The sequence below is a fragment of the Microcaecilia unicolor genome, chromosome 2, assembly GCF_901765095.1.
Source record: "Microcaecilia unicolor chromosome 2, aMicUni1.1, whole genome shotgun sequence".
NCBI classification, from domain to species: Eukaryota; Metazoa; Chordata; class Amphibia; order Gymnophiona; family Siphonopidae; genus Microcaecilia; species Microcaecilia unicolor.
Window position 1 is genome coordinate 73,207,069 of NC_044032.1, and position 23,235 is coordinate 73,230,303.

Genomic DNA, 23,235 nt, shown 5'->3' on the forward strand with positions numbered 1-23,235 from the left:
CTAAAGATTTCAGCTAAAAATTCATCATAATTAAGGAACTTAAAATTTATGCCTATAAATTTAGACCTAAAAAAACAATTCACAGCACTATAGTGATAACAAAACTATAGGCACAAAATTATAAACCTAGAAACTTTATATAACTTATACACAGAATAAATTACACATACTCAAATATCTGAAATTCAGAAATGTATTTAATATATATGATTTGAAAAGGGTTTTTTTTTTTACCCTAGCAGTGCTGCTCACACAGATCAATACTTTACCACAGAATCCTTTGCATACAAATTGTCATAGGTCAGATCTTGTAGGGCTGTCCATTTAACTCATTAACAACGCGATTAACGCATTAAATGAATAGCTCGTGTTAAAAGTTTTAACGAGTTAGCACTGTCATCCCTCCCCCACTAGCCGGCACCTCTTCATACCACTCCCAGCACTCCCACTCCAGCGGGCTCATCCCTGCTCCTCACCGCTACAGTGAAAACAGTGCTGCTTCTCACCCTGCCCGCAGCATCTCTCTGTAACACGATGTTCCGCCTCAGATCTTCCTGTTACAGAGAGACACTAAGGGCTGGGTGAGAAGCAGCACTGTTCTCAGTGCAGCCTGCAGCAGTGGGGAGCAGGAAGAAGGAGCCGCAGAGGAGAGAGTGCCTGCTGGATTGCCATGCTGGGAGAGGTAAGACGAGGTGCCAAAAATAGAATGCGACCACGGCGGGGGGGGGGGGGGGAGGATGGAAGAAAAAGGAAGCAGAAAAAAAGACAGAGAAATATGCAGACTACGGCAGAAGCAAGGGCCATGGAAGAAAGAAAAAGCAGAAATATGCAGAGGAGGACATGGAAGAAAGAGAAAGCAGAAAAAAAGAAAAGATAGAGGAAAATGCGGACCATAGCAGGGACAGGGTGGGGACACGGGAGAAAGAAGAAGCAGAAAAAAGAAAAGAACACAGAGAAAGATATAGGCGGGGCACTGGAGAAAGAGAAAGACAGAAAGATGCGGACCACGGCGGGAGCCATGGGAGAAGGAGGAAGCAGAAAAAGACGACAGAGAGAAAGATGTGACTCGGGGGGGGGGGGGATGAGAGAAAGAGGAAAGAGAGAGATGGGGGCAGGGAAGGATGCTGGAAATAGGAGAGGGGGAGCAAAGTGAAGGGAAACAATGGTGATCGTGAAAGGAGGGAAGGGATGAGATGGTGCAAATGTAGGAGAGGGTAAAGGAAAGGATGAGATGGTGCCCATTAAGGGGAGAGTAGGGTAAGGGAGGGGATGATTTGGTGCCCATGGAGGGGAGAGGAGGATAAGAGAGGGGATGCAATGGTGCACATGGAGGGGAGGGGAAGGAGATGATGCCTGTGAAGTGAAAGGGAAGGGGAGGAAGGGAGATGGTGCCCATTTGTATCGTGTGATAAATCCTGTGATTAAAAAATTTAATTGTGCTCAATCGTACGATTGAAACGTTTAATCGATGTACAGCCCTAAAAAAACATATTTAAGGCAGCCACTTTTGGTGCTTAATTAATGCACATCTCTCTCTGCGCAAGCTTATAGAATTGCCTTTCACATGCTTGAAGAAATTGTGTTCTATCAAAGTTATTGGTTGAATGTTTGGGATCAATAAAAAATGTAAGCAACTATGTGTACATGCTATATTTATTTTTTCACTTGGACTATGCCATCAGCCACATGTTTAAAAAATTTAATTGCAATTAATCATGCGCTTGAAACTTTTGATCGATGAGCAGTCCTAATATCTTCATATCTTTACTTTTGTCTTCACTTTATACAAAATATTAGAGTTGTATACTCATCTGGTACAACAAAGAAGTTGGCTAGGGGATACTGTTCCAACATGGCACATGTTTCCCAAGAAGCTATATCAAAGAATCCCCCTTATGTAGCCAAGCCTAACCGTCTTCTGACTGTTCTTCCTTTAAAGACTTCTTTGTTGTATCAGATGAGTATACAACTTTTAATATTTTGTATGAGGTGAAGATACAAAGATATCCTATATAATAAAAAGCACCTCCAACATTCTGAAGCTGACTCCCTGGCACTGTGGCAGTGTAGGATTCGTAAGTCTGTAGGTCAGCGTTTCATTGGCTCTCACTGTCCCCGCCCTCACGTCGAGGAAACGGAATGCTGCATAGTTGCCAAGCAAACAAACGCGACGTCACAGGAACGAAGAACCAATTAGACAGAACGGAACTTGGCGGAGGGAAGTGGAGTGGATTGAATCTCTAACAAACAATCATATACAGGGAAGTACGAGCATCAGTGGAGGCAAGTGCACAGAACGGAAGGGAAGACAAACATTTAATCACTTTGTCACTCACACACACACACACACTCAATCACTCTGTGTATATCTCTCTTACACTGTCTGTAAAACACACTGTCACTCAGTCTCTCACATGGGCAACTGTATCTTGCATTCTCAAGAGTAAGGAGCTCTTCTGATGTGATTGTTAAACTGATTGAAGAGCCTGAACAAGGAAAACGTTTACCACATTGTAGCACAGTTTACACAAAAAATATTGTATATAAAGAAATCTTACACATGTAAACAACAATTATATTCAGAATACAACCGTGGAAACATTAATGGCAGGAACTCATTACATTGCTAGCGCCCGTTTCATTGTGTTAAAAAAACGGGACTTTTTTACTAGTGAAGATATAAAGTTAAACTTCTAATAAAAATGCTAAAAATCTGACCTATGACGATGTGTGCAAACGGCTCTGCAGTAAAGTATTGATCATGTGCCTAAATTTAAGTGTTTAGTGAAATTTGTAAGTATAAATTTATGCACTCTGCCCCAGTTAATTTTCAAAGAGGTCAATTTGGGAACATACATCTCAAAATTAAGAGCATAAACCCTTTAAATATTGGGCCCATAGGAAATGATGGCAGATAAAGATCATATGGCCTATACAGTCTGCCCATCTACACCAACTACTAAGCCAGTGATTCCTAAACCTGGTCCTGGAGGCACCCCAGCCAATCAGGTTTTCAAGATACCCACAGTGAATATTCATGAGAGAGATTTGCATGCACCACCTCCACTGCATGCAAATTTCTCTCATGAATATTCATTGTAGATATCCTGAAAACCTGACTGGCTGGGGTGCCTCTAGGACCAGGTTTGGAAACCACTGTACCTCTACAGTTCCTTTCCTCAGAAGTCCTCTGTACTTATGTCCTGCTTTCTTGAATTTAGGTACCACCCATATCTCTCTCACTTCCATTAGGAAGCTGTAACATTAATTTCAGCAGGCTTATCATAATATAAAATGAGCAGTATAGATTCACATAGTCATCTGGAATAGTGATTCTCAGACCATCAGCCAGTCGGAGTTTCAAGATATCCCTTATGAATATGGATGAGAGATCTAAATATCATTGAGGTGACAGACATGCAAATCTGTTTCATGCATATTCATTGTGGATATCTTGAAAACCCAACTAGCTGGTGGTACCCCATTACAGGTTTTAGAACCGCAGATCTAGGACTGATGAGTCCTTGAGTTTTCATGTGGTAAATAGGTGTATTCAAGCAGATTAACAATTATTTTGTCCTTATGCGTTTAAAGCTATGAACAGATCTGTTTTAAATAGTGACTTATTGCTATAATTTGATGTGTTCTGTTATGTGCCATGAGACTGGTGTTTAGTCACCAATTTTTGTGTTTTATATTGTGGTTATCAGTTCCCTGTAGCATACAGTTTAAGTCTTAACATTCCTTGTCGTCATCAGCAGATGAATCCATTAACTGATGGGTTGTATCTGCCTACCAGCAGGTGGAGATAGAGAACACTGAAAGACCATAGTGCCTCTAGGACGGCTAGCCCCAACTGCCTTCAGTATTTCTCTATCTCCCAGCAGGTATGGACGTAGCTTGATCAGCTCCTGGATTTCAGACTGCCTGGGGTGGCTCCTGTGCTTTGCCAGTTGAGCAGGGGTGTTGTGGCTGGTGGTGCCCACTTTAAAGGCATATAGGTTTACCCTTTCCCTGCCTTACCCATTCCCCCCGCCTCCCGGAGTCCCTGTTGCTGCCTGCCTCCAACTTTCCTCACAGCGTAAAAAAAAAAAAGAGTGCACTTTTACTGCGTGGCTGTTCTGCGGCTTTTTCCAGTGATTCTGGTTCTGTGCAGCTTGACCGGAGCTCATAGACTCGGTCCTTTGAGGTGAGAGTGGTGCCCAGCTCCTCCAGGGAGGTCTCGCGGACGCCGTTACGATCGGGGTAAGTTTTGGTACGAAGCCGCCATTTGATTGCTATATTCCTGTCCTGTCAGACGATGGCTGCTGAAGGAGTTAAGCACTGCTCCCGTTGTGGTAAACGCAGATCAGCAGCGGGGCTGTGTAAAATGTGCTCCTTAGACGCTCACGCTAGCGGGCGTCATTTTGGAAGCGCCGCATGTCTCGACCCTTGCGGTTGCAGAGGAGTCTGAGTGCAGGGGGACGCCTCGTTTAGAGGCTGCCAGAGGAGCTAGTACAACCGTTTCTCCTAATTCAGAGACAGAGCGTCAGGGTGAGTTTTTCTCCTCTGAGTTTGTGCTGTTAATGCATAAGGCTTTCATGCTGAAAAGAGCTCTGCCGCAGGTGTCTGACACTGCGTTGCATCCTGGCTTACCTCTGGGTGTTGATGCCCCGGGGATGACTTCAGAGGCTATTTCCTCCACCCAAGCGTTCGAAACACGCTAAACATAGATGGGTAAATTCCCCGTCTGAAAGTGGCGCATATCCTTTTTCCCCCCCATGGTCGGGCTGTGGAGAGTCTGAGGGATCTGGCAGGCCCTCAAGGACGGATGATCCAGAGGAGGGTGCCTGTTTGCTACTGGATTTGGATGATCCCAATGCGGTCCGGATTTTCCACCGCAACGAGCTGCCAGCTCTTATTACTGACGCCTTGCAGGCCCTCTCGATTGATGATCCTGCTGAAGGCGAGGCCTCCTCTGTTAATCTTAGGATGGCGAGTACTAAGTAGCCTTCTCGTGCCTTTCCAATGCATAACTCCATCCAAGAGCTTATTTCTGCTCAATGGTCTGACCCCGATGGGCCTTTGAAAGTGGCCAGGGCTATGGGTCAGCTTTACCCTCTGTATGAGATACACTTGGCCCCTTTGGGGATGCCTAAAGTGGATGCATTGGTCACGGCTGTGACAAAAAAGACCACTCTCCAAGTAGAGGGAGGGGTCGCTTTGAAAGACGTGCAGGACTGGCGGCTTGAGTCCACACTGAAGCGGTCCTTTGAAATTGCGGGACTTGCCTTGAGGGCGTCTATTTGCAGTTCCTGTGCAGCCCGGGCATGTCTTTCCTGGCTACAGCAGGCGGTGGAACAGCTCGCCGATGGTGCGGGCCCCCTTTCTGAGGTGCCCCGCGGATGGAGTCGGCCCTGTCATTTTTGGCTGACGTCCTGTATGATCTGGCCAGAGCTTTGGCGAAACAGATGTCTGTGGCGGTGTCTGCCCGCCGCTTTCTTTGGCTGCGGCATTGGGTGGCTGACATGGCTTCTAAGCAAAGACTGGTGAGGCTGCCCTTTCGGGGCCTCCTGTTATTTGGAGAGGAATTGGAGAAGATTGTGAAAGACCTGGGGGAATTTATACCCCAGAGCTTACCTGAGGATAGGCCGAGGCCTTCTTCCAAGGGTCCTGTGTTTCCCTCCTCTTCCAGACCTCGCTTCCATGAAACTCGAACGTATCGCCCTGAGCGCTCTGCTGGGTTTTCTCAACGTGCCCGTTTTCAGCAGAGGAACTCCTTTCGCTCGGACAAATGTTCCGCAAGGGCCGGTTCAAGGCCAGGAGTTCAGGGGCGTCCTCCACAATGATGGGACGCCGGTCCACTCCTCCTTGCCTGCAATAGGAGGACGTCTTTCCCTCTTTCTAGAGGAGTGGACCAAGATTACCTCAGATCAGTGGGTCCTGGACCTGATCAGAGAAGGTTACCGACTGGAATTCGGTGCCCCGATGAGAGACGTGTTTGTGGAGTCCCGATGCGGCACTGCTGTAAAACAGGCGGCGGTAGAGGAGACCTTACAAGTCTTGCTGCACCTCGGAGCGGTGTTCCCAGTGCTTCTCGCCGAATGCAGCTGTGCCCACTATTCCATTTATTTTGTCGTGCCTCGAAAAGGCGGGTCTTTCAGGCCAATCCTCGACTTACGAAGAGTAAACGAGATTCTCAGAGTACGACATTTTCGCATGGAAACCCTGCGCTCCGTCATTGCAGCGGTACAGTCAGGAGAGTTTCTCGCGTCTCTGGACCTAAAAGAAGCTTAGTTGCACATTCCTATCTGGCCTCCACACCAGAGGTTCCTCCGCTTTGCGGTGTTGGGAAAGCATTTCCAGTTTCAGGCCTTGCCTTTTGAACTAGCCACAGCTCCCCGTACCTTTTCCAAGGTAATGGTGGTCGTAGCTGCCTGTCTCAGGTGAGAGGGTATCAGAGTTCACCCTTATCTCGACGACTGGCTCATCAGAGCGGACTCGGCAACCGAGCGTCATCTTGCTGAGTGGTGGCGGTCCTGCAGGTGCTAGGCTGGGTGGTCAATATACCCAAAAGTCACCTGACCCCCTCTCAGTCTCTCGAGTATTTGGGGGTCCGGTTCGACACGGCATCGGGGTTTGTCTTTCTCCCCGACCAAAGGCGGTGCAAGCTTCAGAATCAGGTCCGTCTGCTCCTGCAGATGCCTCATCCGCGAGCTTGGGACTTTGTCCAGCTGCTGGGGTCGATGACGGCCACTTTGGAGGTGGTGCCTTGGGCGAGAGCGCATATGAGGCCTCTGCAGATTGCCCTGCTTCAACAATGGTCTCTGATGTCCCAGGAATATCAATGCAGACTAACGTTACTCCCTGCGGCCCGGCTCAGTTTGGAGTGGTGGCTCTCCGACAGGATGCTGCTCCAAGGAATGCCTCTGGCGCTTCCTTCCTGGTGATAACAGATGCCAGCCTTCTAGGCTGGGGAGCGCATTGCCAAGGAAGCTATGCTCAGGGTCTGTGGACACCCATGGAAGCGGGGTGGTCCATCAATCGCTTGGAACTGAGAGCGATATCCCAGGCTCATATGGCCTTTCAAAGACTCTGAAGGGGCATGCTGTCCGGGTTCTGTCAGACAACACGACAGCGATTGCATACATAAATCATCAGGGCGGCACTCAGTGCAGGGCCCTGACCGCGGAGGCCGCTCAGATTTGCTACTGGGCTGAGCTCCACCTTCAGCTTCTGTCAGCACACATAGCAGGTCAGAGCAACGTGCAAGCCGATTTTCTCAGCAGGCATCAAATCAACCCAGCGGAATGGGAACTGCAGAAGTTTTTCTTCAGATGTGTGCTAAATGGGGGACTCCCGCTATGGATCTAATGACATCAAGTGCAAACTACTACTACTACTTAACATTTCTAGAGCGCTACTAGGGTTATGCAGCGCTGTACAGATTAAGAAAAAAGGACAGTCCCTGCTCCAAGGAGCTTGCAATCTAATGGGCGAAATGTCAAGTAGGGGCAGTCCAGATTTCCTGAATACAGGTATGGTGGTTAGGTGCCGAAGGCGACATTGAAGAGATGGGCTTTTAGCAAGGCTTTGAAGATGGGCAGGGAGGGGGCCTGGCGTATGGGCTCAGGGAGTTTGTTCCAAGCATGGGGTGAGGCGAGGCAGAAAGGGCGGAGCCTGGAGTTGGCGGTGGTGGAGAAGGGTAACGACAGGAGGGATTTATCTTGAGAACGGAGGTTACGGGTAGGAATGTAAGGGGAGATGAGGGTAGAGAGGTAGGGAGGGGCTGTAGATCGAGTACATTTGTAGGTTAAAAGGAGAAGCTTAAACTGTATGTGGTACCTGATCGGAAGCCAGTGAAGTAACTTGAGGGAGAGGGGTGATATGAGTGTACCGGTTCAGGCGGAAGATAAGATGTGCAGCAGAGTTTTGAACAGACTGAAGGGGAGATAGATGGAAAAGTGGGAGGCCAGTGAGGAGTAGGTTGCAGTAGTCAAGGCAAGAGGTAATGAGAGACTGGATGAGAGTTTGGGTGGTATGCTCAGAAAAGCATACAGGAAGGGGCGAATTTTGCTGATGTTATAGAGGAAGAAGCGACAGGTCTTGGCTATCTGCTGGATCTGCGCAGAGAAAGAGAGGGAGGAGTCAAAGATGACCCCGAGGTTGCGGGCAGATGAGATGGGGACAATGGGGGTGTTATCGACAGAGATAGAGAGTGGAGGGAGAGAAGAAGTGGGTTTGGGAGGGAAGACAATAAGCTCGGTCTTGGCCATGTTCAGTTTCAGGTGGCGATTGGACATCCAGGTCGCAATGTCGGCTAAGCAGGCCAATACTTTAGCCTGGGTTTCTGCAGTGATGTCTGGTATGGAGAGATAAAGCTGGGTGTCGTCAGCATAAAGATGATATTGGAACCCATGGGAGGAGATTAGAGAACCCAGGGAGGAGGTGTAGATTGAGAAAAGAAGGGGTCCAAGGACAGATCCCTGAGAAACTCCAACAGCGAGCGGGATGGGGGTGGAGGAAGAACCCTGAGAATGTACTCTGAAGGTACGGTGGGAGAGATAAGAGGAGAACCAGGAGAGGACAGAGCCCTGGAACCCGAGTGAGGACAGTGTGGCGAGAAGTAAGTTATGATTGACAGTGTCAAAAGCGGCGGATAGGTCGAGGAGGATAAGGATGTAGTAGTGACCTTTGGATTTGGCAAGGAACAGGTCATTGCAGACTTTTGAAAGTGCCGTTTCCGTCGAGTGTAGGGGGTGAAAGCCGGATTGGAGTGGATTGAGAATGGCATGAGAGGAGAGGAAATCAAGGCAACAGCTGTGAACGGCGTGTTCAAGTATCTTGGAGAGGAAGGGTAGGAGGGAAATGGGGCGGTAGTTGGAGGGACAGGTAGGGTCAAGTGATGGTTTTTTGAGGAGTGGTGTGACTACAGCATGCTTGAAGGTGTCAGGGACAGTTGCAGTGGAGAGAGAGAGGTTGAGGATATGACAAATGGGGGGGGGGTGATATTAGATGGTGTTAAGTAAGTTGGTGGGGATGGGGTCTGAGGAACAGGTGGTGCATTTTGAAGAGGAGAGAAGATAGACGGTTTCCTCTTCGGTGATAACGGGAAAAGAGGAGAAGGAGGCCTGGCTTGGTTGGTTGAGGGAGTGTGTTATAGGGTGAGGAGGAGGAGAAGATGGTTTGGTGGTGAATTCGAGGTTGATTTTTTTTACCTTGTCGCGAAAGTAGTCCGCCAGTGATTGAGGAGAGAGTGAGGGGGGGTGGGAGCGGAGGGTACTTTGAGGAGGGAGTTAAGGGTGGCCAAGAGACGACGGGGGTTAGAACTGGGGGAGTTAGTCAGTTGGGTGTAATAGTCCTGTTTGGCGAGAAATAGGGAGGACTGGAAGGAGGATAACATGAATTTATAATGAATGAAGTCGGTGTGGGTGCGAGATTTTCTCCAGAGGCGTTCAGCCGATTGGGCGCAGGAGCGAAGGTATCGGGTGCAAGGGGTCAGCCAGGGCTGGGGATTGGTACGCCTTATGGGACGGGAGATGGACGGTGCAAGGGCGTCAAGAGCGGAGGAGAGGGTAGCATTGTATGTGGAAACAGCCTTGTTGACAGTCTCGGAGGACATGATGGAGGGGAGAAGATCAGAGATAGTAGAGGATAAGGTGGGAGGGTCGACCGCCTGGAGATTCCTAGAAGTAGTTGTTAGTATTGGGCGGGACTGAGGGGGAGGGTGATGAAGTGTGAAGGTGATCAGGTGATGGTCAGAGAGAGGAAGAGCTGAGGCGCAGAAATTGGAGGGGGAGCAGGTAGAAGAGAGGACGAGGTCAAGACAGTGGCCAGATTGGTGAGTAGGGGTGGTGGAGCTCAGTTGGAGGTGGAGGAGGAGGTTAGAGTGAGGAATTGAGAAGCGTATGAGTCAGAAGGGTTATCAGTGTGTATGTTAAAATCGCCAAGAATGAGGGATGGGGATGAGGGCTCAAGAAAAACGGAAAGCCAGGCATCGAAATCGGTAAGGAAGAAAGGGAGGGACTTATTAGGGGGGGTGGTAAATGACTGCAACTCTTGAGTGGCAGCAGGTGGAATAGACGGATGGAGTGAACTTCAAAGGATGAGAAACAGTGAGACTGTGGTGGAAGGAGAGGTTGAAAACTGCAGGAGGACGAAAGTAGTAGCCCGACGCCGCCACTGCGGCCAGCTGGGCGGGGAGAATGGGAGAAAAGATAGCCACCGTGGCATAGGGCCGCGACTGAGGCAGAGTCGTCAGGGGTGAGCCAGGTTTCAGTTAGGGCGAGCAGTTGAAGGGAATGGGAGATGAAGAGATCGTGGGTGAAGGAAAGTTTGTTGCGGACCGAGCATGCATTCCACAGGGCACACGAGAAGGGGAGGGGGGAGGAGGGGAACAGAGATGAGATTGGAGATATTGTGGAAACGTTTGCATGGATGAAGAGAGGATGAGGACAGGTGTGGGGGACCTGGGTTGGGATTGATGTTGCCTGCAGATAGCAGGAGAAGGAGCAAGACAGTGCAGAGGAGGGTGGGGGAGGTAGGGCGACGAAGACGGGGTGCGCTCAGGAGTAATGGGGAGGGGTTCATGGCAGGAAGGAGGTGTTGAAGGTTGAGTGCTAGGAAGGAGGAGGAGGACAGTAGGGATGGTGAGGTGGGGACGGGGGTGGAGTAGCGAGCAGGACGGGAGAGGACATGGATTGGCAGTGAGTATGTGCGGTATGCGGCGGTAAGAGGGGGAAAAGGTTGGGGAGGGATAGGGCAAGGAAGAAAATGTGTATGGGGGCCATTTGTAGTGACTGGGTATTTACGGGTGCAGATGTAGTGACAGAGGTAGGTAGTTATGCAGGCTGGGAGGCAGGCGGTTGTTGATGGGCCGATGAGCGGTTGGTTGATTGGTTAGCAGGCAGGCATGAGGAGGTGATAGGGCAGCAGGCAGGTTGATTGGCTAGCAGGCAGGCAGGAACAGGTGACTGGCTAGCAGGCAGGAAAAGGTGACTGGCTAGCAGGCAGGCATGAGGAGGTGATAGGGCAGCAGGCAGGTTGATTGGCTAGCAGGCAGGCAGGAACAGGTGACTGGCTAGCAGGCAGGTTGATTGGCTAGTAGGCAGGCAGGCGGGAGCAGGTGAGTGGTAGCAGGCAGGTTGATTGGCTAGCAGGCAGGCGGGAGCAGGTGAGTGCGGTGGAGAGTACATCAGCAGGACTGGAGCAAGCTGGAATGGTTTGGAGCAGAGGAAAGCAGAGCAGCAAGATTGGAGCCGGCTGGAACAAGCAGGAGCAGACGGACTAGAACGAGCTGGATCAGGCGGACTGGAACAAGTTGGAATGGATCGACTGGGACGAGCAGGGAGAAGCTGGATCAGGCGAACTGGAACACGCTGGAGCAGATAGACTGGAACAAGCAGGCTGGATCAGGCGGACTGGAACACGCTGGAGCAGATGTACCGGAGCAAGCAGGCTGGAGCAGATGTACTAGAGCAAGCAGGCTGGAGCAGATGAACTGGAACAAGCAGGCTGGAGCAGATGGACTGGAGCAAGCAGGGAGAAGCTGGATCAGGCGGATTGGAACACGCTGGAGCAGATGGACTGGAGCAAGCAGGCTGGAGCAGATGGACTGGAGCAAGCAGGGAGAAGCTGGATCAGGCGGACTGGAACACGCTGGAGCAGATATACCGGAGCAAGCAGGCTGAGGCAGATGTACTGAAGCAAGCAGGCTGGAGCAGATGGACTGGAGCAAGCAGGGAGAAGCTGGATCAGGCGGATTGGAACACGCTGGAGCAGATGTACCGGAGCAAGCAGGCTGAAGCAGATGTACTGGAGCAAGCAGGGAGAAGCTGGATCAGGCGGATTGGAACACGCTGGAGCAGATGTACTGGAGCAAGCAGGCTGGAGCAGATGAACTGAGATAGGCAGGGAGAAGCAGGATCAGGCGGACTGGGACACTGGAGCAGATGGACTGGAACAAGCAGGGGGACGCTGGATCGGCGGACTGGAACACTGGAGCAGATGGACTGGAACAAGCAGGGGGAAGCTGGATCGGCGGACTGGAACACTGGAGCAGATGGACTGGAACACTGGAGCAGATGGACTGGAACAAGCAGGGGGAAGCTGGATCGGCGGACTGGAACAAGCTGGGTTCAGGCGGATTGGAAACAAGCTGGGATCAGGCGGACTGGAACGCCAAAGTACCTCGCTTTTTCAGCAGAAGGAGAGATTCTCACTCGGCGGGGTTGGATTCTCTGGCTCAACCCTGGCCCTTGGGCCTCCTATATGTGTTCCCTCCTTGGCCCTTGATAGGAAGAGTCCTACTGTGGATTCGGCAGCACCGAGGTCTGGTGATTCTCATCGCTACAGATTGGCCAAGGTATGCGGATCTCTGCCGGATGTTGATGGACGCTCTGGTGCATTTGCCCCTGGTGCCGAACCTGTTGGTTCAGGGTCCGGTGTCCATGGAGGATCCCTGCCGATTTGGTCTTACGGCCTGGCTGTTGAGAGGGCGCAATTGAGAGACAAGGGCTGCTCTAACAAGGTTATCTCCACTCTCTTGCAGGCCCGCAAGCAGTCCACCTCCGCAACTTATGCTCGAATCTGGCGCAAATTTGAGGCGAGGGGTGTTTCAAAGGCGATCACACCCACGCGAGCTACAGTCTCAACTGTGCTGGACTTTTTGCAGGAGGGCTTACAAAAAGGCTTGGCTTACAATTCCCTGCAGGTGAAAGTGGCAGCATTATCATGCTATCGAGGGAAAGTCGCTGGCTTGTCCCTTGCTGCTCATCCGGACATTGCCAGATTTCTCAGAGGGGTGCTTAGGCTCCGTCCTCCTGTCCGGTTGCCCTGTCCGGTCTGGAACCTGGGGCTAGTATTGAAGGCTCTTCAGTGTTCGCCCTTCGAGCCGCTTAAGCAAGCTTCGGAGAAGGATGTGACTCTCAAGACAGTCTTTTTGGTGGCCATGACATCGGCTAGACACGTGTCTGAGCTGCAGGTCCTGTCCTGTCGGGACCCTTTTCTGCAATTTTCGGAGTCCGGAGTAACGGTATGTTCAGTGCCTTCCTTCCTGCCTAAGGTGGTTTCAGCGTTTCACCTGAACCAGCCCATTTTTCTTCCTTCCTTTTCTAGGGAAGAGTTCCCAGACTCCTTTGGGCAGTTACATCTTCTGGATTTCCGCAGGGCGCTGTTGTAGTATCTACAGATGTCAAATGAATTCAGGACTTCTGATCACCTTTTTGTCTTGTTGTCAGGTCCTTGGCGTGGAGACCCAGCGTCTAAGGCCACTATAGCCCGTTGGCTCAAGGAATTCATTTTTGCTGCGTATCTGCTTTCAGGTCGGCCTCCGCCTGAAGCGTTTAAGGCGCATTCCACGAGAGCCATCTCTTCCTCTTGGGCTGAAATGGGTGCGTTCTCTCTTCAAGAGATCTGTAATGCGGCTACTTGGGCTTCTCAGCTCTCTTTTGCCCGGCATTACAAGCTGGATGTTGCAGTGAAGCAGGACGCTGTTTTTGGAGCTCAAGTATTAACTCGTGGTGTGGCCTGTTCCCACCCTAAATAGGGATTGCTTTTGTACATCCCATCAGTTAATGGATTCATCTGCTGCTGATGACAAAGAAGGGAAACATAGGTTCTTACCTTGGTAATTTTCTTTCCTTTAGTCACAGCAGATGAATCCATGATCCTTCCCTGTCTGACTTTGTTTTTTGTGCAGATCTTTCATGCAGAAATCTCATTGGGAGAAGTTGGAAAACAGTTATCAGGATTTCTACATGATGTTCTACTACAGTAGGTTGAGATCGTCCCTCCTTTGATGCTTCTGTTATGGGGCGATTGTTCACTGAGAGGAAAGTTTATGTTCTTATACCTTTATGGTTCACTCTGCTTTGGAAATCTCAAATACTGAAGGCAGTTGGGGCTAGCCGTCCTAGAGGCACTACTACTACTATATGGTCTTTCAGTGTTCTCTATCTCCACCTGCTGGTAGGCGGATACAACCCATCAGTTAATGGATTCATCTGCTGTGACTAAAGGAAAGAAAATTACCAAGGTAAGAACCTAATTTTCCCTTAATTTACAAAGCCTTAAAAAATGCTTCAACTATTGTTACCATTTGTAAAGTCTATCGTCCATTCTGAACTTTTATTATCTGCACAACTATGGAATGTTCTCCCTCTTAAATATGCGCAAAGTAGTCATTGTTGTCTTTTCTAAAACAATTAAAAGTTTACTTATTCAGAAACGCCTTTTCATTAAGTCACCTGATGGTGTTTCTTGGATGTTATCTGGATTTTTAGTGCTCAGTTTTATGTTAGTCTATTATTTGTTATATGTGCTGTATTAGTCTATTATTTGTTATATGTGCTCTGTGACTTGTTTTGAAATATTATGTAGACTTTAATTGTTAAATTAAATTGTATATTGTTAAAATAATGCAGAATAAAAATAAATGTTCAGGAGCCTATCTGGATTTAAAGGTAGAGTGGGATATAATTTTTTTAAGTAAATAAATGTACATATATAAAAAATAAAAAAAACAAAAAGGCACACAACTGCTTACAAAACAGTAGATGAAAAACAACAAAGCAGTGGAATCAAATGTATTTATTGGAACAATACCCGACGTGGCCACGTTTCGCCCTCAGGCTGCGTCAGGGGTATAAACTATCAAAAGTGTATGTAAATATATCATACACACTAGTAGTTCCAAAATCTAGTTCCACTTATCTGCTACTTCCAACTAAACTGATATCAGTAGCAGATAAGTGGAACTAGATTTTGGAACTACTAGTGTGTATGATATATTTACATACACTTTTGATAGTTTATACCCCTGACGCAGCCTGAGGGCGAAACGTGGCCACGTCGGGTATTGTTCCAATAAATACATTTGATTCCACTGCTTTGTTGTTTTTCATATATAAAAAATTTCAGCAATCTTATTTAATCAAAACTGTTTAAGCAGTACATCATTTTAGCTAAGCCTTAAGTCAGGTAGTGTGAAGAACCTTTCTTACGTGGAATGATGAACACTGAGCATTATGTTCCATCTCTGCTTATACCCTACACTTTCAATTAAAATATTCTATTATGTATTGTGTTTGACATTATAAGTAGTATAATATGCCATACTTTGTATTATTTGAATATTTTTAATGCTGTAATTGTCTATTGCTCATATTTGATTTATTCTTACTATACACCGCCTTGAGTGAATTCTTTCAAAAAGGTGGTAAATAAATCCTAATAAATAATAATAATAATACATTCTTTAATCTTTTGGTATGCCCAGTGTCTAGGCTTCCATCTAACACTCTCCTGGGCATGTTTGCTTTTCTGGTGAGTGTTTATACTGTGAGAAAGTGAACAGTACTGACATATGCCAGCTAACAAACCAATCCCCTCAATATTTCAGAATAATCTTTTACTTAAGGTTATGTTCTGTGCAAAAACTTCTTAAATTTTAAAATTATATGCCTTATGGAACAAGACTTGCTCTTGCAGATTGCCAGATCAAAGTACTCCTTCAAGAGACACTGTATTTCATGGACTTCTATTTCTTTACATATATTTTGTTGTTGAGGACTAGGGGATATAAAGAACATGTCCATCATTGGTTTCATAAAAATGCAGTCAAATTACACACATTTTAGAGTAGAAACAAACAAAATTTACAATCAAGTCATTATATATAAGTATTTTATTTTTCAAACATTCTTTTTATTGTGTGAGCATACTCATGGCAGAAGGTAGGCTGTCTGAGAGAACTTATGAGCTTCTCCCCACACCCTTTTTTTGTTTTTCCAGTTTTCTCGGAAATTCTATATAGCTCAGTGGTTTCGTGACACAACTATGGAAACCGAGAAAGCAATGAAAACTCAGAAGGAAGATGATTCATCTGAGGGAACCCATCATGCAAGGGAGATGGAAACAACAGGTGAAATCATGCAGCGTGCTGAAAACCGCAAGAAATTCCTCCGCAGCATTATTAAAACAGCTCCATCTCAATTTAGCACATTAAAGTGAGTTTGAGAGATTTGATCTTTATCCTCAGTGAGTGGTATAGTAGATGTGTTTGCGGTTTCTTTTATTTAAATATGGTAACTTTATTGCAGGATGAACTCTGATACTGTGGACTATGAAGATGGCTGTTTGATTGTTCGATATTTGGCCTCTATGAGGCCGTTTGCCCAGAGCTTCGATATTTATTTGACACAGGTAAATTCTGGCAGGTTTTTTTTAATGCACAGTACTGTAATATGAAATTGGTCTCCTAGTTCTAGATCATAATGTAGTAGCCTTTAATGCCAGATACTGAACAACACTGATTTATTTTGCCTGAAATGTGCATATGTTCATGTCGTGATTCTTATATTTGTGTACACATTCAGGTAATACTTGTTGCAATTATACATATGATGATTTTTGTGCATATGTAAAGAAAAACAGTCACAATATTTTTGTTCATTACATTCTTTTTTTACAAGTAGCTTCTCCTAACTACATGACTTAGCAGAATTCTAAAGGAAAAAAATAGGATATATGTCTTGGTAAAACTGAAATCAACAACAAACAATTCCCAGCACAATTAATGTGATTAATATATTATCCCATCCACTAAATTGAAGTTGCAAATACTCTAATTCCACTAACTTTTCTAAAAATTAAATCACATTAAATTTGTTTATAGGAGCAGTCAGAAGCAGCTTCTCCCTTAGTCAATTCTTCATTGTCGTTTCTTCATAGTTCCATAGTTCCTAGTGCAAACTGCTATTAGCAAATAATTCATATGCAAAAACATGAAATTTATCTTTAGTGCTCGGGAGAACCTGTTTCTGACATAGCTATGTTTCGCCTATCTGCTTAAAGACAATCTTCTCCTGAAAAGAAACTCATAATGAAATTCCATAGTATAAAAATTAAATCTCTCTCTCTTTTTTTTATTTTTTCTTTTCATTATTGCAACTTAATAACTCTTACTTGAAAATTATTTTAAAAGCTCCTCATGATTCATCAGACCGCAGACACACCAATAAATTGAAACATTGTCATATAATTTACATCCATACAAGTTCCTTATTCTATCCTGAGGGGCTCACTGTATTAAGTAAAAATATCCATTGTTCTTTATAGAGCAAAAGATTTTCAGCAGTTCCACTCTCCTGACCCATCTGAAAAGAATCTAATATGCGCCAATGTATATCTTGGGTAGAATGACTTTTCCCTTTCCAATGCTGTACCAGCGGAGCTGTAATAATCCTTTTAGCAAGTCTTTATGTTTTGTAAGCCTCACTTTCATTGATCACATAAGAGTAGACATACTGGGTCAAACCAATGGTCCATCTAGCCCAGTATCCTGTTTTCCAAACAGTGGCCAAGCCAGGTCACAAATACCTGGCAGAAACCCAATTAGCAGCTGTATTCCATGCTACCAATCCTAGGGCAAGCAGTTGCTTCCCCAGGTCTGTCTCAATAGCAGACTATGCACTTTTCTTCCAGAAATTTGTCCAAACCTTTTTTAAAACCCAGATATTATAACTGCTGTTACTACATCCTCTGGCAAAGAGATCCAGACCTTAACTATTCATTGAGTGAAAAAATATTTCCTCCCAATTTGTTTTAAAAGTATTTCCATGTAACTTCCTCGAGTGTCCCCTAGTCTTCGTACTTTTGGAACGAGTAAAAAAATTGATTTACTTCTACTCATTCTACACCACTCAGGATTTTGTAGACCTCATCCATCTCTTTTCCAAACTGGAGAGCACTAGCCTCTTTAGCCTTTCCTCATATGAGAGGAATTCCATCCCCTTTATCATTTTGGTCACTCTTCTTTGAACCTTTTCTAATTCCACTATATCTTTTTTGACATACGGCGACTAGACCTAAACGTCATACTCAAGGTGCGGTCACACCATGGAGCGATAAAAAGGCATTATAATATTTTCAGTCTTATTCACCATCCCTTTCCTAATAATTCCTAGCATCCTGTTTGCTTTTTTTGGCCGCTGCCACACACTGGGCAGATCTTTTTCCTGAGCGCTGACTCCCAGGGTGGACTTTAGCATCAGGTAAGTATGATTCGGATTATTCTTTCCAATGTGCATCACCTTGCATTTGTCCACATTAAATGTCTTCTGCCATTTGGATGCCCTGTCTTCCAATTTTGTAAGGTCTTCCTGCAATATTTCACAGTCTGCACATGTTTTAACAACCTTGAATAGTTTTGTATCATTTGTAATTTCCATATTATTTATAAATATGTTAAATAGCACCTGTCCCAATACAGATCCCTGTGGCACCACTGTTCACCCTCCTCCATTGAGAGAAATGACCATTTAACCCTACTCTCTGTTTTCTGTCCAATAACCAATTCCTAATGCACACCAGTACCTTGCCCTCCTATCCCATAACTCTTTAATTTTCTCAGGAGTCTCTTATGTGGAACTTTATCAAAAGTTTTCTGAAAATCTAGATAAACTACATCAACAGGCTCACCCTTATCCACATGTTTATTCACGCCTTCAAAGAAATGAAACAGATGGGTGAGGCAAGACTTCCCTTGGCTGAACCTATGCTGACTGTGTCCCATTAAACCATGTTTGTCTATGCATTCTGTAATTTTATTCTTTATAATAGTTCCCACTATTTTGCACGGCACCAGCGTCAGGCTTACCGGTCTGTAATTTCCCAGATCACCCCTGGAACCCTTTTTAAAAATTGGCGTCACATTGGCCACCCTCTAGTCTTCAGGTACTAAGGACGATTTTAATGGCAGGTTACATATTGCTAACAGCAGATCATCAATTTCATACTTGAGTTCTTTGAGTACGCTTGGATGGATGCCATCTGGTCCAGGTGATTTACTACTCTTTAATTTGTCAATTTGGCTCAGTACATCTTCCATGTTCACTTAGTTTTTTTCAGTTCCTCCACATCATCATCCTTGAAAACCATTTCTGGTATAGGCAGATCTTTTACATCTTCTTTCGTAAAGACAGAAGCAAAGAATTCATTCAGTTTCTCCGCTATGGCCTTGTCCTCCCTGAACTCCTCTTTTGTTCCTTCATGATCTAACCGTCCCACAAATTCCCTTGCAGGATTTCTGCTTCTAATGTACTTGAAAAAATTGTTACTGTGAGTTTTAGCCTCTGCAGCAAGTTTCTCTTCATCATTTCTTTTAGCCTTCTTTATTAATTTACATCTGACTTGCCAGTGCTTATGTTGCTTTTTATTTTCTTCATTTGAATCCGTTTTCCATTCTTTGAAGGACAGTGTTTTGGCTGTAATGGCCTCATTTACTTCACCTTTTAACCATGTTGGCTATCGTTTTCTCTTTTTTCCACCTTTGCAACATACACAAGTTCACAGGAGCAAATTATAACATAAATAATGAATCTCAACGCACAGGTAGTGTTGGATCATGAGCATATTCTGTATAGCATTTGCGATCTAGTCCATTCACTTCCTTCTAATGTAACCATGACCATGCGAGAAACATTATAACATAAATAATGAATCTCAACGCACAGGTAGTGTTGGATCATGAGCATATTCTGTATAGCATTTGCGATCTAGTCCATTCACTTCCTTCTAATGTAACATGACCATGCGAGAAACACAGCAAAGAAAATGTTCCACTCAATGTGGAAACTCAAAAGAATCAAACCTTTCTTCCCAAGGGGAATATTCTGCAGCCTGGTACAATCAATGGTGCTAAGCCACCTAGACTACTGCAATGCCATCTATGCCGGATGCAAAGAACAAATCATTAAGAAACTTCAAACTGCCCAAAATACAGCAGCCAGACTCATATTTGGTAAAACGAAATACAAAAGCGCGAAACCCCTAAGAGAAAAACTACACTGGCTCCCACTAAAAGAACGAATTGCGTTCAAAGCTTGTACCCTGGTCCACAAAATCATTCATGGTGAAGCCCCGATCTATATGTCAGACCTCATAGACCTGCCAACTAGGAACACAAAAAGATCAAGCACGCACATTCTTGAATCTCCGCTACCCCAGCTGCAAAGGACTTAAATATAAATCCACATATACATCCAGCTTCTCCTACATAAGCACGCAACTATGGAACGCACTACCAAAGGCCATAAAAACAATGCACGACCTAACTATCTTCTGTAAACTACTGAAAACTGACCTATTCGAGAAGGCATACCATAACGATGTACCCTAAATACTAGACAACTAGACTTTACATAAACTAGACAAAACCGAACTCTTTATACTGGACTGAAAACCTTGCTGCTATTAAGTTACGCAATACGCACTATCACTTTATCTCTCATGGCGGAAATGAACTTTCTATAGCTGACCATCTAACTTATGTTATCATTTACTCTATCACTCAGGAACGTCTATGCACTACCACTTTGTTTTCTACTTTACCATGTATGCGCCTTAATACAATATCATTTGTAACTCTCTACCCGGAAATGACGATCGCCATTATGGCATAATGTAAGCCACGTTGAGCCCACAAATTGATGGGAAAATGTGAGATACAGATGCTACAAATAAATAAATAAATAAATATTCATACCATTGACAGTTACCACAATGTAAATGGCCAGTTAAATCATCTTGATCATTCACATAGTCGGTAAGAATACTATAATGCCTCTGTATCGCTCCATGGTGTGACTGTACCTTGAATACTGGGTGCAGTTCTGATCATCACATTGCAAAAAAGATATAGCAGAATTAGAAAGATACAGAGAAGGAAAGGCTAAATCAGTAATGGGTAGACTGGATGGGCCATTTGGCTCTTATCTGCTTGGAAAAGAGACGACTGAGGGGAGATATAATAGAGGTGTATAAAATACTGAATTGAGTGGTATGGATAGACATGAATCGCTTGTTTACTCTTTTAAAAAAGTACTAGGACTAGGGGGCATACAATAAAGCTACTAAGTAGTAAATTTAAAACAAACCGGAGAAAATATTTCTTCCCTCAACGTGTAATTAAACTCTGGAATTTGTTGCCAGAGAAATGTGATAAATACAGTTAGCTTACCAGGGTTTAAAAAAGGTTTGGATAATTTCCTAAAAGTCCATAAGCCATTATTAAGATGAACTTGGGAGAATCCACTGCTTATTTCTAGGGTAAGCAGCATAAAATCTGTTCTGGGATCTTGCCAGGTACTTGTGACCTGGATTGGCCACTTCCGTCGGGGCTTAAAGAAACTTCCAGTTCAAGGTTCAGCTCGTGGTCTCCAATCCTGGGCGTACCAGCGAACCGCTCTCCGACGTAACTCTCAAAGTTTGAGCTCGTTGCAGATATGATTCAATCAAACCCGAAGTAGTCGGAGATCTTTGCTGCTGAGAAGCAGTAGCAGCAGCTCTGCCTCTCCGCTTCGGCATTTTCAAGCAAGAGCTCTAAAACACGTCTGTCTCAGTCGGCGGCCATCTTGCTTCCATTCCATTTTTTAATCTTTTGGGTAGGTGTATTGTTTGTGGGTTGTGTGCATGGTTTATGTAGTGTGGGTAAATTATTGTCTGTGAGAGGGGTTGTCAGTGCGTGGTGGATTAGGGAAAGACAATAGATGATTAGGAGCAATTTGTTAGTGTTCATGTTGGCGTTGGTTTGTATAGTGCAGCACGAGCGGAAGTAAGTTAGTGGTTAGGGTCAACTTTAGCAGTTTATAGTCCTATAATTCATATAATGCTATGAGATGCATAGAAAGCATTTAAAAAGCATTAGAGGTTTAAAGTCGTCGAACAATTTAGTGATACAATGATTCAATGGTTTTACCCTATATAAACGACATAAAATACTGAACTAGAAGCATTAAAGGTTTAAAGTCGTCAAACAATGCAGTGATATACTGATTCAATGATTTTACCTTATATAAACTACATAAAATGCTGATTAGAGGGTAGCCTCTAGAAGTCAAGCAGCCTGCAGCAAAACAGAAGTTAGTTTATGCACAATTAATACCCTGCAAAATTATTAATATGCAATTCAGTGATACAATGATTCAATGAATTTTGCCCTTTATAAACTACATAAAATACTGACTAGAAGGTAGCCTCTAGAAGTTACTCAGCATGCAGCAAAACAGAAAAGTTAGTTTATGCAGCATTTAATACCCTACAAAATAGTTAATATGCAGGCTAACCAGAACTTTCCTCTCAGTCCTCGGTTTTACTCATTTGTTTGTTCCGTCTCCCGGCACCGGAGGAGATCAGTCAGCCTCTCTGTCTATCAAAGAGAGAGAATGCAAAGTGGATAATCGATTGCCTTCAGTCCTGGGCGGGGGTCCGACCAGTTGGCGGTCTCAGCTGGGTGATGTCGTGGGGGACTCCGCAACTCCTGGCATAGGTGGGAAGTTTTTGGTCGGTTCCACTTAACTCTCCATTGCCCCAGGGACAAATAAGTGCCTGTATATGCATGTAAACCGCTTTGAATGTAGTTGCAAAAACCACAGAAACGCAGTTATTAATGAACAGCAGGATACAAGTCCTTGCATGCCTACCCATCTCCCTTTAGAGTTTTATTCCAATTAATCTGTATGAAAACTGAGGAATCCTGTTGACCTGGGAGAACACCTGCTTACAGGTAAGTAGCTTAAGTACTATAATGTTATAATTTAAAGGAAAGAACAGAGAGACTCTTAGATCCGCATTAGAAGCAACACACAGTGGGTCCAAAAGTAGTTAAAATGCCTTTATTAGAAACAGTCATCCGAAGTGGTCCATGCTTCGCCTACTCATGGGCTGCTTCAGGGGTACAGTACTAAAAGCAATAATACAACAATGCTATATCCATAAAACACAATATAATATGTAAAAGAAAACGGGATTCAGGTGAATGTATGTACACTTACAAGACCATATAACTTACAATCATAGCAAAAATGTGGACCTGCATGAATAAATAACACAATCTAATAAAAATATATAGTAAAAGTTAAATGGGGTTAAATGGGCAGTATTCACAATGGAGAAGGGTAGTTAGTGGGGTTCCTCAGGGGTCCGTGCTAGGACCGCTGCTTTTTAATATATTTATAAATGATTTAGAGATGGGAGTAACTAGCGAGGTAATTAAATTTGCTGATGACACAAAGTTATTCAAAGTCGTTAAATCACGACAGGATTGTGAAAAATTACAAGAGGACCTTACGAGACTGGGAGACTGGGCGGCTAAATGGCAGATGATGTTTAATGTGAGCAAGTGCAAGGTGATGCATGTGGGAAAAAAGAACCCGAATTATAGCTACGTCATGCAAGGTTCCACGTTAGGAGTTACGG

At 45.0% G+C, this 23,235-nt stretch overlaps 1 protein-coding gene across 1 annotated transcript in view; it reads left to right on the forward strand.

Annotated features, from left to right (window-relative positions):
* Positions 1–23,235, forward strand: part of NIPBL (NIPBL cohesin loading factor) — a 1,064,356-nt gene that overhangs the window by 715,092 nt on the left and 326,029 nt on the right. Inside the window, 2 exon segments of the mRNA XM_030191924.1 lie at positions 15,772–15,986; positions 16,080–16,182. Coding sequence (XP_030047784.1) covers positions 15,772–15,986; positions 16,080–16,182 — 318 coding nt within the window.